Consider the following 21,707-nt stretch of genomic DNA (forward strand, 5'->3'; position numbering starts at 1 on the left):
TAACATTTCACTTCTTGCTACTCCTTCTTATGGCAAACATGTTGAGTGGAATGTTAGCAGGAACAGGCCTGGGACCAGGTTACCTGATAGCAGGAACAGGTCTGGGACCAGGTTACCTGATAGCAGGAACAGGTCTGGGACCAGGTTACCTGATAGCAGGAACAGGTCATGGACCAGGTTACCTGATAGCAGGAACAGGTCTGGGACCAGGTTACCTGATAGCAGGAACAGGTCTGGGACCAGGCTACCTGATAGCAGGAACAGGTCTGGGACCAGGTTACCTGATAGCAGGAACAGGTCTGGGACCAGGCTACCTGATAGCAGGAACAGGTCTGGGACCAGGTTACCTGATAGCAGGAACAGGTCTGGGACCAGGTTACCTGATAGCAGGAACAGGTCATGGACCAGGTTACCTGATAGCAGGAACAGGTCTGGGACCAGGCTACCTGATAGCAGGAACAGGTCTGGGACCAGGTTACCTGATAGCAGGAACAGGTCTGGGACCAGGCTACCTGATAGCAGGAACAGGTCTGGGACCAGGTTACCTGATAGCAGGAACAGGTCTGGGACCAGGTTACCTGATAGCAGGAACAGGTCTGGGACCAGGCTACCTGATAGCAGGAACAGGTCTGGGACCAGGTTACCTGATAGCAGGAACAGGTCTGGGACCAGGTTACCTGATAGCAGGAACAGGTCTGGGACCAGGCTACCTGATAGCAGGAACAGGTCTGGGACCAGGTTACCTGATAGCAGGAACAGGTCTGGGACTAGGTTACCTGATAGCAGGAACAGGTCATGGACCAGGTTACCTGATAGCAGGAACAGGTCTGGGACTAGGTTACCTGATAGCAGGAACAGGTCATGGACCAGGTTACCTGATAGCAGGAACAGGTCTGGGACTAGGTTACCTGATAGCAGGAACAGGTCTGGGACCAGGTTACCTGATAGCAGGAACAGGTCTGGGACCAGGCTACCTGATAGCAGGAACAGGTCTGGGACCAGGTTACCTGATAGCAGGAACAGGTCATGGACCAGGTTGCCTGATAGCAGGAACAGGTCTGGGACCAGGCTACCTGATAGCAGGAACAGGTCATGGACCAGGTTACCTGATAGCAGGAACAGGTCTGGGACCAGGTTACCTGATAGCAGGAACAGGTCATGGACCAGGCTACCTGATAGCAGGAACAGGTCTGGGACCAGGTTACCTGATAGCAGGAACAGTTCATGGACCAGGTTACCTGATAGCAGGAACAGGTCTGGGACCAGGTTACCTGATAGCAGGAACAGGTCTGGGACCAGGCTACCTGATAGCAGGAACAGGTCTGGGACCAGGTTACCTGATAGCAGGAACAGGTCTGGGACCAGGCTACCTGATAGCAGGAACAGGTCTGGGACCAGGTTACCTGATAGCAGGAACAGGTCATGGACCAGGTTGCCTGATAGCAGGAACAGGTCATGGACCAGGCTGCCTGATAGCAGGAACAGGTCATGGACCAGGTTACCTGATAGCAGGAACAGGTCATGGACCAGGTTACCTGATAGCAGGAACAGGTCTGGGACCAGGTTACCTGATAGCAGGAACAGGTCATGGACCAGGCTACCTGATAGCAGGAACAGGTCTGGGACCAGGTTACCTGATAGCAGGAACAGTTCATGGACCAGGTTACCTGATAGCAGGAACAGGTCATGGACCAGGTTACCTGATAGCAGGAACAGGTCTGGGACCAGGTTACCTGATAGCAGGAACAGGTCTGGGACCAGGTTAATGCTGTACTGGTTACTCAGTTGTTGTGGTTCCCTGTTCTCTCTCTGTTTCACCACGTCCTTTAAAGTTTTGTATTTCATTCTCGGCATCTGGACACTTTACAGAGTGGAGCAAGGCTTCTGACTGTGCCGCAGATGTATGGTTTGTTTTATGGAAGTTGTAAGTGTTGGTGAGCGGGAAGAGGGAGGGGCGGGGTGTAGGCTGCCGGGGGGAAGCTAGAGGTGTTGGGAACCATGGGGGCTGGCTGAGTGGCTGATTGGAGTTATATTAAAGTACTATAGTGGGATGGGGACGTTCACGAGCGAGCCGCCACAACAAACAACACCAGTGAGTCACATCAATGCCAATGTACGTTATAAAACATGGTATTATGAAACACAGCCACATCAATGAGCCTTTCAGACGCAATGTCCGTCAGGGACGGAGACGGGATTCATGGGAGAAATGCTACAGATCTTGGCTGAAGCTTGGAGCACCTTTTTAAAAAAAGGCTCATTGTCTGCTGTACAGTGTGCTGCTCTGTAACACTTTGGATTGACACCTTTCCGGTCTAACTCTTTTAGTCACATGACGTTAACGGTCTGTAGGTCTGACGTCACCCTGACCCAGACTACCACACCACAAACCAGACTACCACACCCTCTGACCAGAAACAGACATACTAGGACTACCTAGGACTAAGAGATCTTCAGTTCCTTCATAAAACTGCATCATTTACCCTATGGGCCCTGGTCAACAATAGCAAACTGCATTCTTTACCCTATGGGCCCTGGTCAACAATAGTAAACCCCCCCTTCACCCTATGGGCCCTGGTCAACAATAGGAAACTGCATAGGGAATCGGGTTCTATTTTGTACGCAGACACACAGGGTGCTGTTCAACATACGGGGTCGCACTTCATATCGCCCCAATTTAACAGTCGGGTTCAGAAGCAGTGAGGCGGTGCTTCCCAGAGCCCCGACTTGTCCCATCTAGGACATGGCAATTAGATTCACCTGGCGGGTCAAGGTTAGAGGAGGCCACCTCCAACCGAACAACACAACGACACAACACTCTCAGAGAGAGAGAGAGAGGGGTGGGGAGGTGGGAGAGAGGGAGAGGGATGATTATATACCCTAGCTGGTGTTTGAAGTTTCTCTTTAAGAGACAGAATTAGGGGGGTAAAACATTGGCCTAGTCCAGTGTGCTATTAAAACCATGCATCTGGGCAATTAAAGAGAGCCACCCGAGGTGTTCAGCACGCTATCATAAAAGTTAACAGGTCTGCACTGCCCAACTACACACTGCTGCCTGCCTCTCATCTATGGCTTCGTCTCAAACGGTGCCCTATTTCTTATGTAGTGCACTGCTGTGGGCTCCAGTCAAAACAAAAGTAATGGATAATAGGGTGTCATTTAGAACACAACTCTAAATCACCTGTAGAGTCTTTATTTTAGGGTGTAATTTGGAACACAACTCTATATCACCTGTAGAGTCTTTTATAGGGTGTCATTTAGAACACAACTCTAAATCACCCGTAGTGTCTTTATTATAGGGTGTCATTTAGAACACAACTCTAAATCACCTGTAGAGTCTATATTATAGGGTGTCATTTAGAACACACCTCTAAATCACCTGTAGAGTCTTTATTATAGGGTGTCATTTAGAACACAACTCTAAATCACCTGTAGAGTCTTTATTATAGAGTGTCATTTAGAACACAACTCTAAATCACCTGTAGAGTCTTTATTATAAGGGTGTACTTTAGAACACAACTCTAAATCACCTGTTGAGTCTTTATTATAGGGTGTCATTTAGAAAACAACTCTACATCACCTGTAGTGTCTTTGTTATAGGGTGTCATTTAGAACACAACTCTAAATCACCTGTAGAGTCTTTATTATAGGGTGTCATTTAGAACACAACTCTAAATCACCTGTAGTGTCTTTATTATAGGGTGTCATTTAGAACACAACTCTAAATCACCTGTAGTGTTTTCTATTATTGGGTGTCATTTAGAACACAACTCTAAATCACCTGTAGAGTCTTTATTATAGGGTGTCATTTAGAACACAACTCTAAATCACCTGTAGAGTCTATATTATAGGGTGTCATTTAGAACACACTTCTAAATCACCTGTAGAGTCTTTATTATAGGGTGTCATTTAGGACACAACTCTAAATCACCTGTAGTGTCTTTATTATAGGGTGTCATTTAGAACACAACTCTAAATCACCTGTAGTGTTTTCTATTATTGGGTGTCATTTAGAACACAACTCTAAATCACCTGTAGAGTTTATATTATAGGGTGTCATTTAGAACACACATCTAAATCACCTGTAGAGTCTTTATTATAGGGTGTCATTTAGAACACAACTCTAAATCACCTGTAGAGTCTTTATTATAAGGGTGTACTTTAGAACACAACTCTAAATCACCTGTAGAGTCTTTATTATAGGGTGTCATTTAGAACACAACTCTAAATCACCTGTAGAGTCTTTATTATAGGGTGTCATTTAGAACACAACTCTAAATCACCTGTAGAGTCTATATTATAGGGTGTCATTTAGAACACACCTCTAAATCACCTGTAGAGTCTTTATTATAGGGTGTCATTTAGAACACAAGTCTAAATCACCTGTAGAGTCTTTATTATAAGGGTGTACTTTAGAACACAACTCTAAATCACCTGTAGAGTCTTTATTATAGGGTGTAATTTAGAACACAACTCTAAATCACATGTAGAGTCTTTATTATAGGGTGTCATTTAGAACACAACTCTAAATCACCTGTAGAGTCGATATTATAGGGTGTCATTTAGAACACACCTCTAAATCACCTGTAGAGTCTTTATTATAGGGTGTCATTTAGAACACAACTCTAAATCACCTGTAGAGTCTATATTATAGGGTGTCATTTAGAACACAACTCTAAATCACCTGTAGAGTCTTTATTATAGGGTGTCATTTAGAACACAACTCTAAATCACCTGTAGAGTCTTTATTATAGGGTGTAATTTAGAACACAACTCTAAATCACCTGTAGAGTCTTTATTATAGGGTGTCATTTAGAAAACAACTCTACATCACCTGTAGTGTCTTTGTTATAGGGTGTCATTTAGAACACAACTCTAAATCACCTGTAGAGTCTTTATTATAGGGTGTCATTTAGAACACAACTCTAAATCACCTGTAGTGTTTTCTATTATTGGGTGTCATTTAGAACACAACTCTAAATCACCTGTAGAGTCTTTATTATAGGGTGTCATTTAGAACACAACTCTAAATCACCTGTAGAGTCTTTATTATAGAGTGTCATTTAGAACACAACTCTAAATCACCTGTAGAGTCTTTATTATAGAGTGTCATTTAGAACACAACTCTAAATCACCTGTAGAGTCTTTATTATAGGGTGTCATTTAGAACACAACTCTAAATCACCTGTAGAGTCTATATTATAGGGTGTCATTTAGAACACACATCTAAATCACCTGTAGAGTCTTTATTATAGGGTGTCATTTAGAACACAACTCTAAATCACCTGTAGAGTCTTTATTACAAGGGTGTACTTTAGAACACAACTCTAAATCACCTGTTGAGTCTTTATTATAGGGTGTCATTTAGAACACAAATCTAAATCACCTGTAGAGTCTTTATTATAGGGTGTCATTTAGAACACAACTCTAAATCACCTGTAGAGTCTTTATTACAAGGGTGTACTTTAGAACACAACTCTAAATCACCTGTTGAGTCTTTATTATAGGGTGTCATTTAGAACACAACTCTAAATCACCTGTAGAGTCTTTATTATAGGGTGTCATTTAGAACCCAACTCTAAATCACCTGTAGTGTCTTTATTATAGGGTGTCATTTAGAACACAACTCTAAATCACCTGTAGTGTTTTCTATTATTGGGTGTCATTTAGAACACAACTCTAAATCACCTGTAGAGTCTTTATTATAGGGTGTCATTTAGAACACAACTCTAAATCACCTGTAGAGTCTATATTATAGGGTGTCATTTAGAACACACATCTAAATCACCTGTAGAGTCTTTATTATAGGGTGTCATTTAGAACACAACTCTAAATCACCTGTAGAGTCTTTATTATAAGGGTGTACTTTAGAACACAACTCTAAATCACCTGTAGAGTCTATATTATAGGGTGTCATTTAGAACACACCTCTAAATCACCTGTAGAGTCTTTATTATAGGGTGTCATTTAGAACACAAGTCTAAATCACCTGTAGAGTCTTTATTATAAGGGTGTACTTTAGAACACAACTCTAAATCACCTGTACAGTCTTTATTATAGGGTGTCATTTAGAACACAAATCTAAATCACCTGTAGAGTCTATATTATAGGGCGTCATTTAGAACACAACTCTAAATCACCTGTAGAGTCTTTATTATAGGGTGTCATTTAGAACACAACTCTAAATCACCTGTAGAGTCGATATTATAGGGTGTCATTTAGAACACACCTCTAAATCACCTGTAGAGTCTTTATTATAAGGGTGTACTTTAGAACACAACTCTAAATCACCTGTAGAGTCTTTATTATAGAGTGTCATTTAGAACACAACTCTAAATCACCTGTAGTGTCTTTATTATAGGGTGTCATTTAGAACACAACTCTAAATCACCTGTAGAGTTTATATTATAGAGTGTCATTTAGAACACACATCTAAATCACCTGTAGAGTCTTTATTATAGGGTGTCATTTAGAACACAACTCTAAATCACCTGTAGAGTCTTTATTATAGGGTGTCATTTAGAACACAACTCTAAATCACCTGTAGAGTCTTTATTATAGGGTGTCATTTAGAACACAACTCTAAATCACCTGTAGAGTCTTTATTATAGGGTGTCATTTAGAACACAACTCTAAATCACCTGTAGAGTCGATATTATAGGGTGTCATTTAGAACACACCTCTAAATCACCTGTAGAGTCTTTATTATAGGGTGTCATTTAGAACACAACTCTAAATCACCTGTAGAGTCTATATTATAGGGTGTCATTTAGAACACAACTCTAAATCACCTGTAGAGTCTTTATTATAGGGTGTCATTTAGAACACAACTCTAAATCACCTGTAGAGTCTTTATTATAGGGTGTCATTTAGAAAACAACTCTACATCACCTGTAGTGTCTTTGTTATAGGGTGTCATTTAGAACACAACTCTAAATCACCTGTAGAGTCTTTATTATAGGGTGTCATTTAGAACACAAGTCTAAATCACCTGTAGAGTCTTTATTATAGGGTGTCATTTAGAACACAACTCTAAATCACCTGTAGAGTCTTTATTATAGGGTGTCATTTAGAACACAACTCTAAATCACCTGTAGAGTCGATATTATAGGGTGTCATTTAGAACACACCTCTAAATCACCTGTAGAGTCTTTATTATAGGGTGTCATTTAGAACACAACTCTAAATCACCTGTAGAGTCTATATTATAGGGTGTCATTTAGAACACAACTCTAAATCACCTGTAGAGTCTTTATTATAGGGTGTCATTTAGAACACAACTCTAAATCACCTGTAGAGTCTTTATTATAGGGTGTAATTTAGAACACAACTCTAAATCACCTGTAGAGTCTTTATTATAGGGTGTCATTTAGAAAACAACTCTACATCACCTGTAGTGTCTTTGTTATAGGGTGTCATTTAGAACACAACTCTAAATCACCTGTAGAGTCTTTATTATAGGGTGTCATTTAGAACACAACTCTAAATCACCTGTAGTGTTTTCTATTATTGGGTGTCATTTAGAACACAACTCTAAATCACCTGTAGAGTCTTTATTATAGGGTGTCATTTAGAACACAACTCTAAATCACCTGTAGAGTCTTTATTATAGAGTGTCATTTATAACACAACTCTAAATCACCTGTAGAGTCTTTATTATAGAGTGTCATTTAGAACACAACTCTAAATCACCTGTAGAGTCTTTATTATAGGGTGTCATTTAGAACACAACTCTAAATCACCTGTAGAGTCTATATTATAGGGTGTCATTTAGAACACAAATCTAAATCACCTGTAGAGTCTTTATTATAGGGTGTACTTTAGAACACTACTCTAAATCACCTGTAGAGTCTTTATTATAGGGTGTCATTTATTATAGGGTGTCATTTAGAAAACAACTCTACATCACCTGTAGTGTCTTTGTTATAGGGTGTCATTTAGAACACAACTCTAAATCACCTGTAGAGTCTTTATTATAGGGTGTCATTTAGAACACAACTCTAAATCACCTGTAGTGTCTTTATTATAGGGTGTCATTTAGAACACAACTCTAAATCACCTGTAGTGTTTTCTATTATTGTGTGTCATTTAGAACACAACTCTAAATCACCTGTAGAGTCTTTATTATAGGGTGTCATTTAGAACACAACTCTAAATCACCTGTAGAGTCTATATTATAGAGTGTCATTTAGAACACACATCTAAATCACCTGTAGAGTCTTTATTATAGGGTGTCATTTAGAACACAACTCTAAATCACCTGTAGAGTCTTTATTATAAGGGTGTACTTTAGAACACAACTCTAAATCACCTGTAGAGTCTTTATTATAGGGTGTCATTTAGAACACAACTCTAAATCACCTGTAGTGTCTTTATTATAGGGTGTCATTTAGAACACAACTCTAAATCACCTGTAGTGTTTTCTATTATTGGGTGTCATTTAGAACACAACTCTAAATCACCTGTAGAGTCTTTATTATAGGGTGTCATTTAGAACACAACTCTAAATCACCTGTAGAGTTTATATTATAGGGTGTCATTTAGAACACACATCTAAATCACCTGTAGAGTCTTTATTATAGGGTGTCATTTAGAACACAACTCTAAGTCACCTGTAGAGTCTTTATTATAGAGTGTCATTTAGAACACAACTCTAAATCACATGTAGAGTCTTTATTATAGGGTGTCATTTAGAACACAACTCTAAATCACCTGTAGACTCTATATTATAGGGTGTCATTTAGAACACAACTCTAAATCACCTGTAGAGTCTTTATTATAGGGTGTCATTTAGAACACAAGTCTAAATCACCTGTAGAGTCTTTATTATAAGGGTGTACTTTAGAACACAACTCTAAATCACCTGTAGAGTCTTTATTATAGGGTGTCATTTAGAACACAAATCTAAATCACCTGTAGAGTCTATATTATAGGGCGTCATTTAGAACACAACTCTAAATCACCTGTAGAGTCTTTATTATAGGGTGTCATTTAGAACACAACTCTAAATCACCTGTAGAGTCGATATTATAGGGTGTCATTTAGAACACACCTCTAAATCACCTGTAGAGTCTTTATTATAGGGTGTCATTTAGAACACAACTCTAAATCACCTGTAGAGTCTATATTATAGGGTGTCATTTAGAACACAACTCTAAATCACCTGTAGAGTCTTTATTATAGGGTGTCATTTAGAACACAATTCTAAATCACCTGTAGAGTCTTTATTATAGGGTGTAATTTAGAACACAACTCTAAATCACCTGTAGAGTCTTTATTATAGGGTGTCATTTAGAAAACAACTCTACATCACCTGTAGTGTCTTTGTTATAGGGTGTCATTTAGAACACAACTCTAAATCACCTGTAGAGTCTTTATTATAGGGTGTCATTTAGAACACAACTCTAAATCACCTGTAGTGTTTTCTATTATTGGGTGTCATTTAGAACACAACTCTAAATCACCTGTAGAGTCTTTATTATAGGGTGTCATTTAGAACACAAATCTAAATCACCTGTAGAGTCTTTATTATAGGGTGTCATTTAGAACACAACTCTAAATCACCTGTAGAGTCGATATTATAGGGTGTCATTTAGAACACACCTCTAAATCACCTGTAGAGTCTTTATTATAGGGTGTCATTTAGAACACAACTCTAAATCACCTGTAGAGTCTATATTATAGGGTGTCATTTAGAACACAACTCTAAATCACCTGTAGAGTCTTTATTATAGGGTGTCATTTAGAACACAATTCTAAATCACCTGTAGAGTCTTTATTATAGGGTGTAATTTAGAACACAACTCTAAATCACCTGTAGAGTCTTTATTATAGGGTGTCATTTAGAAAACAACTCTACATCACCTGTAGTGTCTTTGTTATAGGGTGTCATTTAGAACACAACTCTAAATCACCTGTAGAGTCTTTATTATAGGGTGTCATTTAGAACACAACTCTAAATCACCTGTAGTGTTTTCTATTATTGGGTGTCATTTAGAACACAACTCTAAATCACCTGTAGAGTCTTTATTATAGGGTGTCATTTAGAACACAAATCTAAATCACCTGTAGAGTCTTTATTATAGGGTGTCATTTAGAAAACAACTCTGCATCACCTGTAGAGTCTTTATTATAGGGTGTCATTTAGAACACAACTCTAAATCACCTGTAGTGTCTTTGTTATAGGGTGTCATTTAGAACACAACTCTAAATCACCTGTAGAGTCTTTATTATAGGGTGTCATTTAGAACACAACTCTAAATCACCTGTAGAGTCTTTATTATAGGGTGTCATTTAGAACACAACTCTAAATCACCTGTAGTGTCTTTATTATCCCCAGTGGCCGATTCATTTAGCAGCACTTAGTAAAAACACATGACCCCCCGACAATATATCCAGCAATATGTTATTAGAGATGACTGAGACGGCTGATAGCAGCTGGCAACGAGGAACTTATAGACCTGTTTGTTTTAAACTTGCGGAGTCAATATCTGTGCTCTTAAATAAGGCATGCTGAGAGTCCCTCAGATTGCTCCTTACATGTGACTCATGTCTGATACAGGTGAAAGTTCAGTTCAGTTCATACCAATGATTCTGCTAATTCGTTTGGTACCGATGTTACAGAGCCTGTTTTCGCTCTTTAGGTTTAGAAGACCAAAACATCAGAGCTTATTGAAACCAACATGTCTTTAGTCTCATGTTGCAAAACCCCAATATAACACACACACACACAAAATATTTTTTTCTAAACCCTTAACCCTCGTCTGGGCTCCACAAGAATAGTCAAACACGCACACACACACACATTCACACACACACACACACACGCACACACACACACACACACACACACACACACACACACACACACAAAATCATTTTTTCCTTAACCCCTAACCCTCTTCTGGGCTCCACAAGAATAGTTAAACACGCACACACACACACACACACACACGCACACACACGCACACACACACGCACACACACACACACACACACACACGCACACACACACGCACACACACACACACACACACACACACACACACACACACACACACACACACACACACACACAGTTAAAAATAGTGTTTTCTCCTTTCTCCATCTCCATTCATCACCAGGTATAGCTGTAGCATACTTAGCACTGGTCTCGCCATCTGCTGTAGGTCTACTGTTTACCAGAGATACTTAACACTGGTCTCAGCCATCTGCTGTAGTTATACTGTTTACCAGAGATACTTAACACTGGTCTCAGCCATCTGCTGTAGTTATACTGTTTACCAGAGATACTTAACACTGGTCTCAGCCATCTGATGTAGTTATACTGTTTACCAGAGATACTTAACACTGGTCTCAGCCATCTGCTGTAGTTATACTGTTTACCAGAGATACTTAACACTGGTCTCAGCCATCTGCTGTAGTTATACTGTTTACCAGAGATACTTAACACTGGTCTCAGCCATCTGATGTAGTTATACTGTTTACCAGAGATACTTAACACTGGTCTCAGCCATCTGCTGTAGTTCTACTGTTTACCAGAGATACTTAACACTGGTCTCAGCCATCTGCTGTAGTTATACTGTTTACCAGAGATACTTAACACTGGTCTCAGCCATCTGCTATAGGTTTACTGTTTACCAGAGATACTTAACACTGTGCTTAGCCATCTGCTGTAGTTCTACTGTTTACCAGAGATACTTAACACTGTGCTTAGCCATCTGCTGTAGGTCTACTGTTTACCAGAGATACTTAACACTGGTCTCAGCCATCTGCTGTAGGTCTACTGTTTACCAGAGATACTTAACACTGGTCTCAGCCATCTGCTGTAGTTCTACTGTTTACCAGAGATACTTAACCCTGTGCTTAGCCATCTGCTGTAGGTCTACTGTTTACCAGAGATACTTAACACTGGTCTCAGCCATCTGCTGTAGTTCTACTGTTTACCAGAGATACTTAACACTGGTCTCAGCCATCTGCTGTAGGTCTACTGTTTACCAGAGATACTTAACACTGGTCTCAGCCATCTGCTGTAGTTCTACTGTTTACCAGAGATACTTAACACTGGTCTCAGCCATCTGCTGTAGTTATACTGTTTACCAGAGATACTTAACACTGGTCTCGCCATCTGCTGTAGGTCTACTGTTTACCAGAGATACTTAACACTGGTCTCAGCCATCTGCTGTAGTTCTACTGTTTACCAGAGATACTTAACACTGGTCTCAGCCATCTGCTGTAGTTATACTGTTTACCAGAGATACTTAACACTGGTCTCAGCCATCTGCTGTAGTTATACTGTTTACCAGAGATACTTAACACTGGTCTCAGCCATCTGCTGTAGTTATACTGTTTACCAGAGATACTTAACACTGGTCTCAGCCATCTGCTGTAGTTATACTGTTTACCAGAGATACTTAACACTGGTCTCAGCCATCTGCTGTAGGTCTACGGTTTACCAGAGATACTTAACACTGTGCTTAGCCATCTGCTGTAGGTCTACTGTTTACCAGAGATACTTAACACTGGTCTCAGCCATCTGCTGTAGTTCTACTGTTTACCAGAGATACTTAACACTGTGCTTAGCCATCTGCTGTAGTTCTACTGTTTACCAGAGATACTTAACACTGTGCTCAGCCATCTGCTGTAGGTCTACTGTTTACCAGAGATACTTAACACTGTGCTTAGCCATCTGCTGTAGTTCTACTGTTTACCAGAGATACTTAACACTATGCTCAGCCATCTGCAGTAGTTCTATTGTTTACCAGAGATACTTAAGACTGGTCATCAAGCTTGGACCTTTTAATGGAGCCTGAGTCCTTTCTGCCAAAGCCATTATATTTCAGTACAGCTTAGTTGTCTTCTAACAGTGACTAAGCGTTCTCTGTGTTGCAGTGAGACTGTGGTAATGACTGTTGAAGAGTGACTAAGCTTTCTCTGTGTTGCAGTGAGACTGTGGCAGTGATTGTTTACTACTGACTGTGCTGTCTCTGTGTTGCAGTGAGACTGTGGCAGTGATTGTTTACTACTGACTGTGCTGTCTCTGTGTTGCAGTGAGACTGTGGTAGTGATTGTTTACCACTGACTGTGCTGTCTCTGTGTTGTAGTGAGACTGTGGTAGTGATTGTTTACTACTGACTGTGCTGTCTCTGTGTTGCAGTGAGACTGTGGTAGTGATTGTTTACTACTGACTGTGCTGTCTCTGTGTTGCTGTGACAGGCTGCCCGGAGGGTAAAAAAATGGAATTCATTACCAGCCTTTTAGACGCCCTCACCACAGACATGGTCCAGGCCATTAACTCACCAACCCCCTCTGGTGGTGGGAGGTAAGTCGTATGTTTTCCCCTCAAGCTTAAACAGTCAACTATGATGTTGAAATCTCTATCATTAGGTTTGGATGGAGAATTAGATCTGGAGCCCTGAGTGTATACCTGAGCAGGTTCTGAGTGTGTACCTGATCAGGTTCTGAGTGTGTGTACCTGAGCAGGTTATGAGTGTGTACCTGAGCAGGTTCTGAGTGTGTACCTGAGCAGGTTCTGAGTGTGTACCTGAGAAGGTTCTGAGTGTGTACCTGAGCAGGTTCTGAGTGTGTGTACCTGAGCAGGTTCTGAGTGTGTACCTGAGCAGGTTCTGAGTGTGTACCTGAGCAGGTTTTGAGTGTGTACCTGAGCAGGTTCTGAGTGTGTACCTGAGCAGGTTCTGAGTGTGTGTACCTGAGCAGGTTCTGAGTGTCTGTACCTGTGTATGAGTACTGGGTGCCCCTGTGGAGGTTTGAGTCGAACCCTCTTCCGTTTCCTTCTACCTGTGTCTGAACCCTGTTGTCCTGTGCAGGTTGATGGAGCCGGACCCCAGCCACACTCTAGAGGAGAGGGTGGTCCACTGGTACTTTACCCAGCTGGACAACAACAGCAGCCATGACATCAACAAGAAGGAGCTGAAGCCCTTCAAGAGATATGTCAAGAAGAAAGCCAAACCCAAGAAATGTGCCAGGAAGTTCACTGACTACTGTGACCTGAACAAGGACAAAGCCATCTCACTTCTGGAGCTGAAGGGTTGTCTTGGGGTCAGCAAGGAGGGTGAGTATTCTGTGACCTGAACAAGGACAAAGCCATCTCACTTCTGGAGCTGAAGGGTTGTCTTGGGGTCAGCAAGGAGGGTGAGTATTCTGTGACCTGAACAAGGACAAAGCCAACTCACTTCTGGAGCTGAAGGGTTGTCTTGGGGTCAGCAAGGAGGGTAAGTATTTTGGTACAGAGCATTCTTCTCTGGCATACTGGATAGTTGTTCAATAGTTCATCGTACATCGTTCATTATGGAGCCGTCTTTCATTTCTATCCTCCGAAGAACTCAGCAGGAACTTAATGTCTCTGAACTATGTTGCTAACTGTCCAGACATTTTGCAGTGCACAAGTAATTGGTTATTAGCCAGTAATTAGCTAGCTAGCAGCTAGGCGAGGACAGACTACACCTCCAATCCAGGCCCTGTCCCCGTCTGGCCGTACAGCACAATGGACAACCAGACAGGATGTGTGGATCAGCATCTCAGATCATTGGGATCTGTTGTGTTAGCAGTGAAAATGACCTTGTTATAATGTATTATAAGACTTATATATCTCCTCTCCTCTCCTCTCCTCTCCTCTCCTCTCCTCTCCTCTCCTCTCCTCTCCTCTCCTCTCCTCTCCTCTCCTCTCCTCTCCTCTCCTCTCCTCTCCTCTCCTCTCCTCTCCTCTCCTCTCCTCTCCTCTCCTCTCCTCTCCTCTCCTCTCCACTCCTCTCCTCTCCTCTCCTCTCCTCTCCTCTCCTCTCCTCTCCTCTCCTCTCCTCTCCTCTCCTCTCCTCTCCTCTCCTCTCCCCTCCCCTCCCCTCCCCTCCCTCCTCTCCTCTCCTCTCCTCTCCTCTCCTCTCCTCTACCCTCTCCTCTACCCTCCCCTCCCCTCCTCTCCTCTCCTCTCCTCTCCTCTCCTCTCCTCTCCTCTCCTCTCCTCTCCTCTCCTCTCCTCTCCTCTCCTCTCCTCTCCTCTACCCTCCTCTCCTCTCCTCTCCTCTCCTCTACCCTCCTCTCCTCTCCTCTCCTCCCCTCCCCTCCTCTCTCCCCTCCCCTCTTCCCTTTCCTTCTACAGGTAGTTCTGTGAGCAGCATCAACCAAGGGACAAGGCAAGGGATTAATTTGTTCAGTAAGACCCACTAATATGCTTTCACTAACCTTAGCACCACCTTAAACCGCTGTGGACCGCTTCAATATAATCCATTAACCATCCTTGTATGTAAACCAAATGTATACCCTGTTGCAGTACTTAACGCAAGATGCCCACCCTGTGTCGTTTGCATCGAGTTACAACTTGTGTGGCTGCACATTTCTTTGCTACTCAGCAATGCAGGATGGGTATTTTGCCTTAGCTAATTGTAGTTATTGGGTTGGGGTATAACTTAAGCTTTAGACTGGCTTCTGATATTGGTCTGCAGGCTTCTTATTCAGATGCACACAGCTTTATGTTCTAGATATACTTGGAGGTCTTTGCTTTTACAGTGAATCAGGCATTTCTTGGAAGTCGGGAAAGTCCGTCAGGGAAACTTTTGTTTGTTGTTGTCGCGTTATTTGAGCTTTTTAAAAAAATGTCGTTGTGGGAATTTTATAAGGGGAAAAAAATGTTGGGCTCTATGCCCAGAAATGCCCTTGTTCGGAACAAACTCTTCAAAAAAAAAAAGTGTTTAAAATGAAAGAAACTGACAATAATGGATATGAACTGGAAAATGATTTTATGTTAAAGGATATCTTCCAAAAGTCCTTTTTAAAGAATTATTTCTCTCAAAACTTTGATTCCTAAAAGATATTTCTGGACATTTGGTGAACAGTCAGATTGGTCTAAAATCCTAAATGAATCAGGAATGTGCAGGGTCACCTATACCATAAGGACCCCTTATTCATGTCCTCATTACATCTAGAGCAATAAGACCCCTCATGGTCTGGAATGTTCTCTACTGTTGATAGATGTAAACAAACGATATTGGAATCACCATGGTTACAACCATAAACTGTCAACTCCATCTCCCTTATAGATTAAGATGTTAATTTTGGTTAAAATATGTTAATTTTAATTAGGTTGTAGAGTTATACATCAACTGAGGAGAAACTAAATGTCTACTGTTTATACCACTTGAAGGAAGACTAAATGTCTACTGTTTATACCACTTGAAGGAAGACTAAATGTCTACTGTTTATACCACTTGAAGGAAGACTAAATGTCTACTGTTTATACCACTTGAAGGAAGACTAAATGTCTACTGTTTATACCACTTGAAGGAAGACTAAATGTCTACTGTTTATACCACTTGAAGGAAGAAGAAAAATTCAATTTTTGTCAACTCGGTAAAAAGTAAACTCGGTCAGATTGCTGAAAGATCTGATAGATCTTATTGGGGATTTTCAAGTGAATAATTTTATATATTTTATAAATATTTTTTATTGAACTTTCATTGAACTTTCATTTGTGTAGGCAAAATTATGTCTGTTTTAATTATTTGTTGTCAACTCCATCACTGATGCCTAACCCCCTTATGATAATTCTTTGGGGTCAATATAAAAAAAAATATATATATATATATATTCACTGTCCTGCAACATATGCTTACACTGTTGAAATATTTGGTAAATCTAAGGCAGGAATGGGCCATTTTGATGGGGGTGGGGGCCACTAGGAATCAATCTGAGCTCATCATGAGGGGCCACAGTTGCCATGGGGTGGAAAGAAGATTTTGCAATATAGAACTAATTTCATGCAATTCTACATATTTTTGCCATAGGGTGGAGAGAATGTAATTTAAAAATAATAATTATATGATATCTGAGTAAGACTGACTAACAAAATCAATGGGGGGGGTGGCAGCTGGTAATTTGACCCTGATTACTAAGTTTAGATAGCAGGCCGCTAGACTAATTTACCAATCTAAAACATTTTAGCTAACGTGGGCTAATTGAGTGACTGTCAGTGACTAACATAGCAAGAGAAAAAATAAACTGCAGATGCACAACGACATTTAGAAAATACAGCTGGTGTATTCTACTATTCTAACTAAGTTGAAACCCTGACTGAGTTTAATGTTTATAAATGTTGTTTTAGGTTCTGAATTGAGAAGAAAATGCTAAAAATCTAACCATTATACAATGTCCAGAACATTACAAACGCCTTCTTAATATGGAGTTGCACCCCACACAATAGTGTTTATTTGTAGAATATTAAATCATTTTCTTCCCTCATTAATCTAAACACCCCATAATGACAAAGGAAAATATGTTTTTTTAAATACATATTCAGACCCTTTACTCAGTACTTTGTTGAAGCACCTTTGGCAGCGATTACAGCCTCAGGTCTTCTTGGGAATAACGCTACAAGCTTGACACACCTGTATTTGGGGAGTTTCTCCCATTCTTCTCTGCAGAGCCTCTCAAGCTCTGTCAGGTTGGATGGGGAGATGTCCGATCAGGTTCAAGTCCGGCCTCTGGCTGGGCCACTCAAGTACATTCAGAGACTTGTGCCGAAGCCACTCCTCCTCTTGGCTGTGTGCTTAAGATCATTGTCCTGTTGGAAGGTGAACCTTTGCCCCCAGTCTGAGGTCCTGAGCACTCTGGAGCAGGTTTTCATCAAGGATCTCTCTGTACTTTTCTCTGTTCATCTTTCCCTCGATCCTGACTAGTCTTCCAGTCCATGCTGCTAAAAAATCATCCCCCCAGCATGATGCTGCCACCACCATGCTTCACCATAGCAATGGTGCCAGGTTTCCTCCAGACGTAACCCTTGGCATTCAGGCCAATTCAGAATCTGGTTTCTCATGGTCTCAGAGTCTTTAGGTGCCTTTTGGCAAACTCCAAGCGGGCTGATTGTGCCTTTTACGGAGGAGTGGCTTCCGTCTGGCCACTCTACCGTGAAAGGCCTGATTGGTGGAGTGCTGTAGAGATGGTTATCCTTCTGGAAGTTTCTCCCACAGAGGAACTCTGGAGCTCTGTCAGAGTGACCATCGGGTTCTTTATCACCTCCCTAACAAAGGACCTTCTCCCCCAATTGCTCAGTTTGAACAGGCGACCAGCTCTAGGAAGAGTTTTGGTGGTTCCAAACTGTCAACTGTGTGAACTTTTCAAGGTGTTCACTTTTCCAAATCATGTCCAATCAATTGAATTTATCACAGGTGTATTCCAATCAAACATCTCAAGGATGATCAATGGAAACAGGATGCACGTGAGCTAAATTTCGAGTCTCATAGCGAAGGGTCTGAAGGTATTAAGGTATTTCTGTTTTTATTTTTTATACATTTGCAAACATTTCTAAAAACCTGTTTTCACTTTGTCATTATGAGGTATTGTGTGTATGGGCTTCGATTAGCATGTCCACACACGACAGTGGTTATTGTAGGCAGGCAAACATACCAAAATGATCAGGTATCAAGATACAATATTGTAGTCAGGCAACAATATGAGATGTGAATGGGCAACATTCATTCTGAAGTCAGAATATATTTTCTCTCGCTTCAGCTCAAATTTTTAACCTTTATTTAACCTAGGCAAGCCCGTTAAGAACAAATTCTTATTGTCAATGACGGCCTAGGAACAGTGGATTAACTACCTTGTTCAGGGTCAGAATGACCGATTTTTACATTGTCAGCTCGGGGATTCGATCCAGCAACCTTTCGTTCTAACCACAAGGCTACCTGCTGCCCCAAATAATGTCTGACAATGGTTTTCAAGAAACGTTGTCGTTTTTTTTTTTTGACGTGGTTGAAATGTTGAAATGCAAATTCCAAATATGTAAATGATGTATGGATCTAAAAAAGTGCCTACTTTAATTTGGACTATTGAGAAACACCCCGTCAGAGCACGGTAGTATGCATATTAAGAAACACCCTGTCAGAGCACGGTAGGCTGCATATTGAGAAACACCCGTCAGAGCTCCGGTAGTCTGCGTATTGAGAAACACCCCGTCAGAGCACGGTAGGTTGCAAATTGAGAAACACCCCGTCAGAGCACGGTAGGTTGCGTATTGAGAAACACCCCGTCAGAGCACGGTAGTCTGCATATTGAGAAACACCCCGTCAGAGCACGGTAGGTTGTGTATTGAGAAACACCCCGTCAGAGCACGGTAGTCTGCATATTGAGAAACACCCGTCAGAGCACGGTAGGTTGCGTATTGAGAAACACCCTGTCAGAGCACGGTAGTCCGCGTATTGAGAAACACCCCGTCAGAGCTCCGGTAGTCTGCGTATTGAGAAACACCCCGTCAGAGCACGGTAGTCCGCGTATTGAGAAACACCCCGTCAGAGCTCCGGTAGTCTGCGTATTGAGAAACACCCCGTCAGAGCACGGTAGTCTGCGTATTGAGAAACACCCCTGTCGACTGAAGTAGAGAGGAAATGTGAGTTCCATAAAGATTCAGCTGATGTTTTTTAGAGACTGTTGGAACATTCCAGTTGGCCTGGGGCAGTAAGCAAGGTTTCTTCCACTGAGAAAATACAAATAAAAACTACTTCCAATCCCTCATTGTACCCTGGCACCTACTACTGCAGACGCTGTGTGTGTGTGTTAGATTGAATCCCTGAGCTGACAAGGTACAAATCTGTCATGCTGCCCCTGAACAGGCAGTTAACCCACTGTTCCTAGGCCAGTTAACCCACTGTTCCCCTGAACAGGCAGTTAACCCACTGTTCCTAGGCCAGTTAACCCACTGTTCCCCTGAACAGGCAGTTAACCCACTGTTCCTAGGCCAGTTAACCCACTGTTCCTAGGCCAGTTAACCCACTGTTCCTAGGCCAGTTAACCCACTGTTCCTAGACCAGTTAACCCACTGTTCCTAGGCCAGTTAACCCACTGTTCCTAGGCCAGTTAACCCACTGTTCCTAGGCCAGTTAACCCACTGTTCCTAGGCCAGTTAACCCACTGTTCCTAGGCCAGTTAACCCACTGTTCCTAGGCCGTCATTCTAAGTAAGAATTTGTTCTTAATTAACTGACTTGCCTCGTTAAATAAAGGTAAAAAAATATAATGTGATAAAAATTGATAAATCAGACAACATGGAAAACTAAGTGTTTTTTCAAACTCCTTCTATGCCTGTTCAGATGTAGCACAGTCTAATTCACTTTAACCTTACCTAACACACAGGTAGGTGATGGAGGTAGTGTTTCTTACCTAACACACAGGTAGGCGATGGAGGTAGTGTTTCTATACTTGTTCACTCATTCACTCATTCATCCAACCAGTCAGTCACTCATTCAGCCAACCAGTCAGTCACTCATTCATCCAACCAGTCAGTCACTCATTCATCCAACCAGTCAATCACTCATTCAGCCAACCAGTCAGTCACTCATTCATCCAACCATTCAGTCACTCATTCATCCAACCAGTCAGTCACTCATTCAGCCAACCACTCATTCAGCTAACCAGTCAGTCACTCATTCAGCCAACCAGTCAGTCACTCATTCAGCCAACCAGTCAGTCAAACATTAAGCCAACCACTCATTCAGCCAAACACTCAGTCAGCCAACCAGTCAGTCACTCATTCAGCCAACCACTCAGTCAGCCAACCAGTCAGTCACTCATTCAGCCAACCAGTCAGTCACTCATTCAGCCAACCAGTCAGCCAATCAGTCAGCCAACCAGTCATTCAGCCAACCAGTCATTCAGCCAACCAGTCATTCAGTCAGTGGATGAACAGATGAATGTTACTGTACACGCCCTCTATGAACCCAACCAATCAAAGGTTATTGTTACCAGAGAAATATTTGGGAAATGAAGAGACCCTCTCTTGGAGAGATCTAGCATCTGGTGACAGTATGTGTCCCAGCATCCTCTTCCTCATTCTTCCTCTTTCCTCCTCACCCCTTCTCATTCTCTTCCTCACCCCTCCTCATTCTCTTCCTCACCCTTCCTCATTCCTCCTCACCCCTCCTCATTCTTCCTCACCCCTCCTCATTCCTCCTCACCCCTCATTCCTCCTTACCCCTTCTCATTCCTCCTCACCCCTCACCCCTCATTCCTCCTCACCCCTCATTCCTCCTCACCCCTTCTCATTCCTCCTCACCCCTCATTCCTCCTCACCCCTCATTCTTCCTCACCCCTTCTCATTCCTCCTCACCCCTCATTCCTCCTCACCCCTTCTCATTCCTCCTCACCCCTCATTCTTCCTCACCCCTTCTCATTCCTCCTCACCCCTCATTCCTCCTCACCCCTCATTCCTCCTCACCCCTTCTCATTCCTCCTCACCCCTCATTCCTCCTCACCCCTCATTCCTCCTCACCCCTTCTCATTCCTCCTCACCCCTTCTCATTCCTCCTCACCCCTCATTCTTCCTCACCCCTTCTCATTCCTCCTCACCCCTCATTCCTCCTCACCCCTTCTCATTCCTCCTCACCCCTCATTCCTCCTCACCCCTCATTCCTCCTCACCCCTCATTCCTCCTCACCCCTTCTCATTCCTCCTCGCCCCTCCTCATTCTTCCTAACCCCTCCTCATTCCTCCTCACCCCTCCTCATTCTCTTCCTCACCCCTCCTCATTCCTCCTCACCCCTCCTCATTCCTCTTCACCCCTCCCCATTCCTCCTCACCCCTCATTCCTCCTCACCCCTCCTCATCCCTCATCATTCTCTTCCTCACCCCTCCTCATTCCTCCTCGCCCCTCCTCATTTCTCCTCACCCCTTCTCATTCTCTTCCCAACCCCTCCTCATTCCTCC

The 21,707-nt window shown here is 42.2% G+C and overlaps 1 protein-coding gene across 10 annotated transcripts in view; it reads left to right on the top strand.

Annotated features, from left to right (window-relative positions):
- The window catches only part of smoc1 (SPARC related modular calcium binding 1), a 170,224-nt gene that overhangs the window by 120,640 nt on the left and 27,877 nt on the right, over positions 1–21,707 (top strand). For 5 of the 10 annotated variants that reach the window (XM_031829353.1, XM_031829355.1, XM_031829361.1 and 2 more), the window contains 3 exons: positions 13,216–13,321; positions 13,827–14,071; positions 15,116–15,149. In XM_031829353.1, coding sequence (XP_031685213.1) covers positions 13,216–13,321; positions 13,827–14,071; positions 15,116–15,149 — 385 coding nt within the window. Of the gene's footprint in view, positions 1–13,215; positions 13,322–13,826; positions 14,072–14,127; positions 14,232–15,115; positions 15,170–21,707 lie in introns of all 10 variants that reach the window. The other 5 variants (XM_031829358.1, XM_031829360.1, XM_031829354.1 and 2 more) reach the window with 3 other exon arrangements.

Source organism: Oncorhynchus kisutch, linkage group LG7, assembly GCF_002021735.2.
Source record: "Oncorhynchus kisutch isolate 150728-3 linkage group LG7, Okis_V2, whole genome shotgun sequence".
In the NCBI taxonomy this organism is placed as follows: Eukaryota; Metazoa; Chordata; class Actinopteri; order Salmoniformes; family Salmonidae; genus Oncorhynchus; species Oncorhynchus kisutch.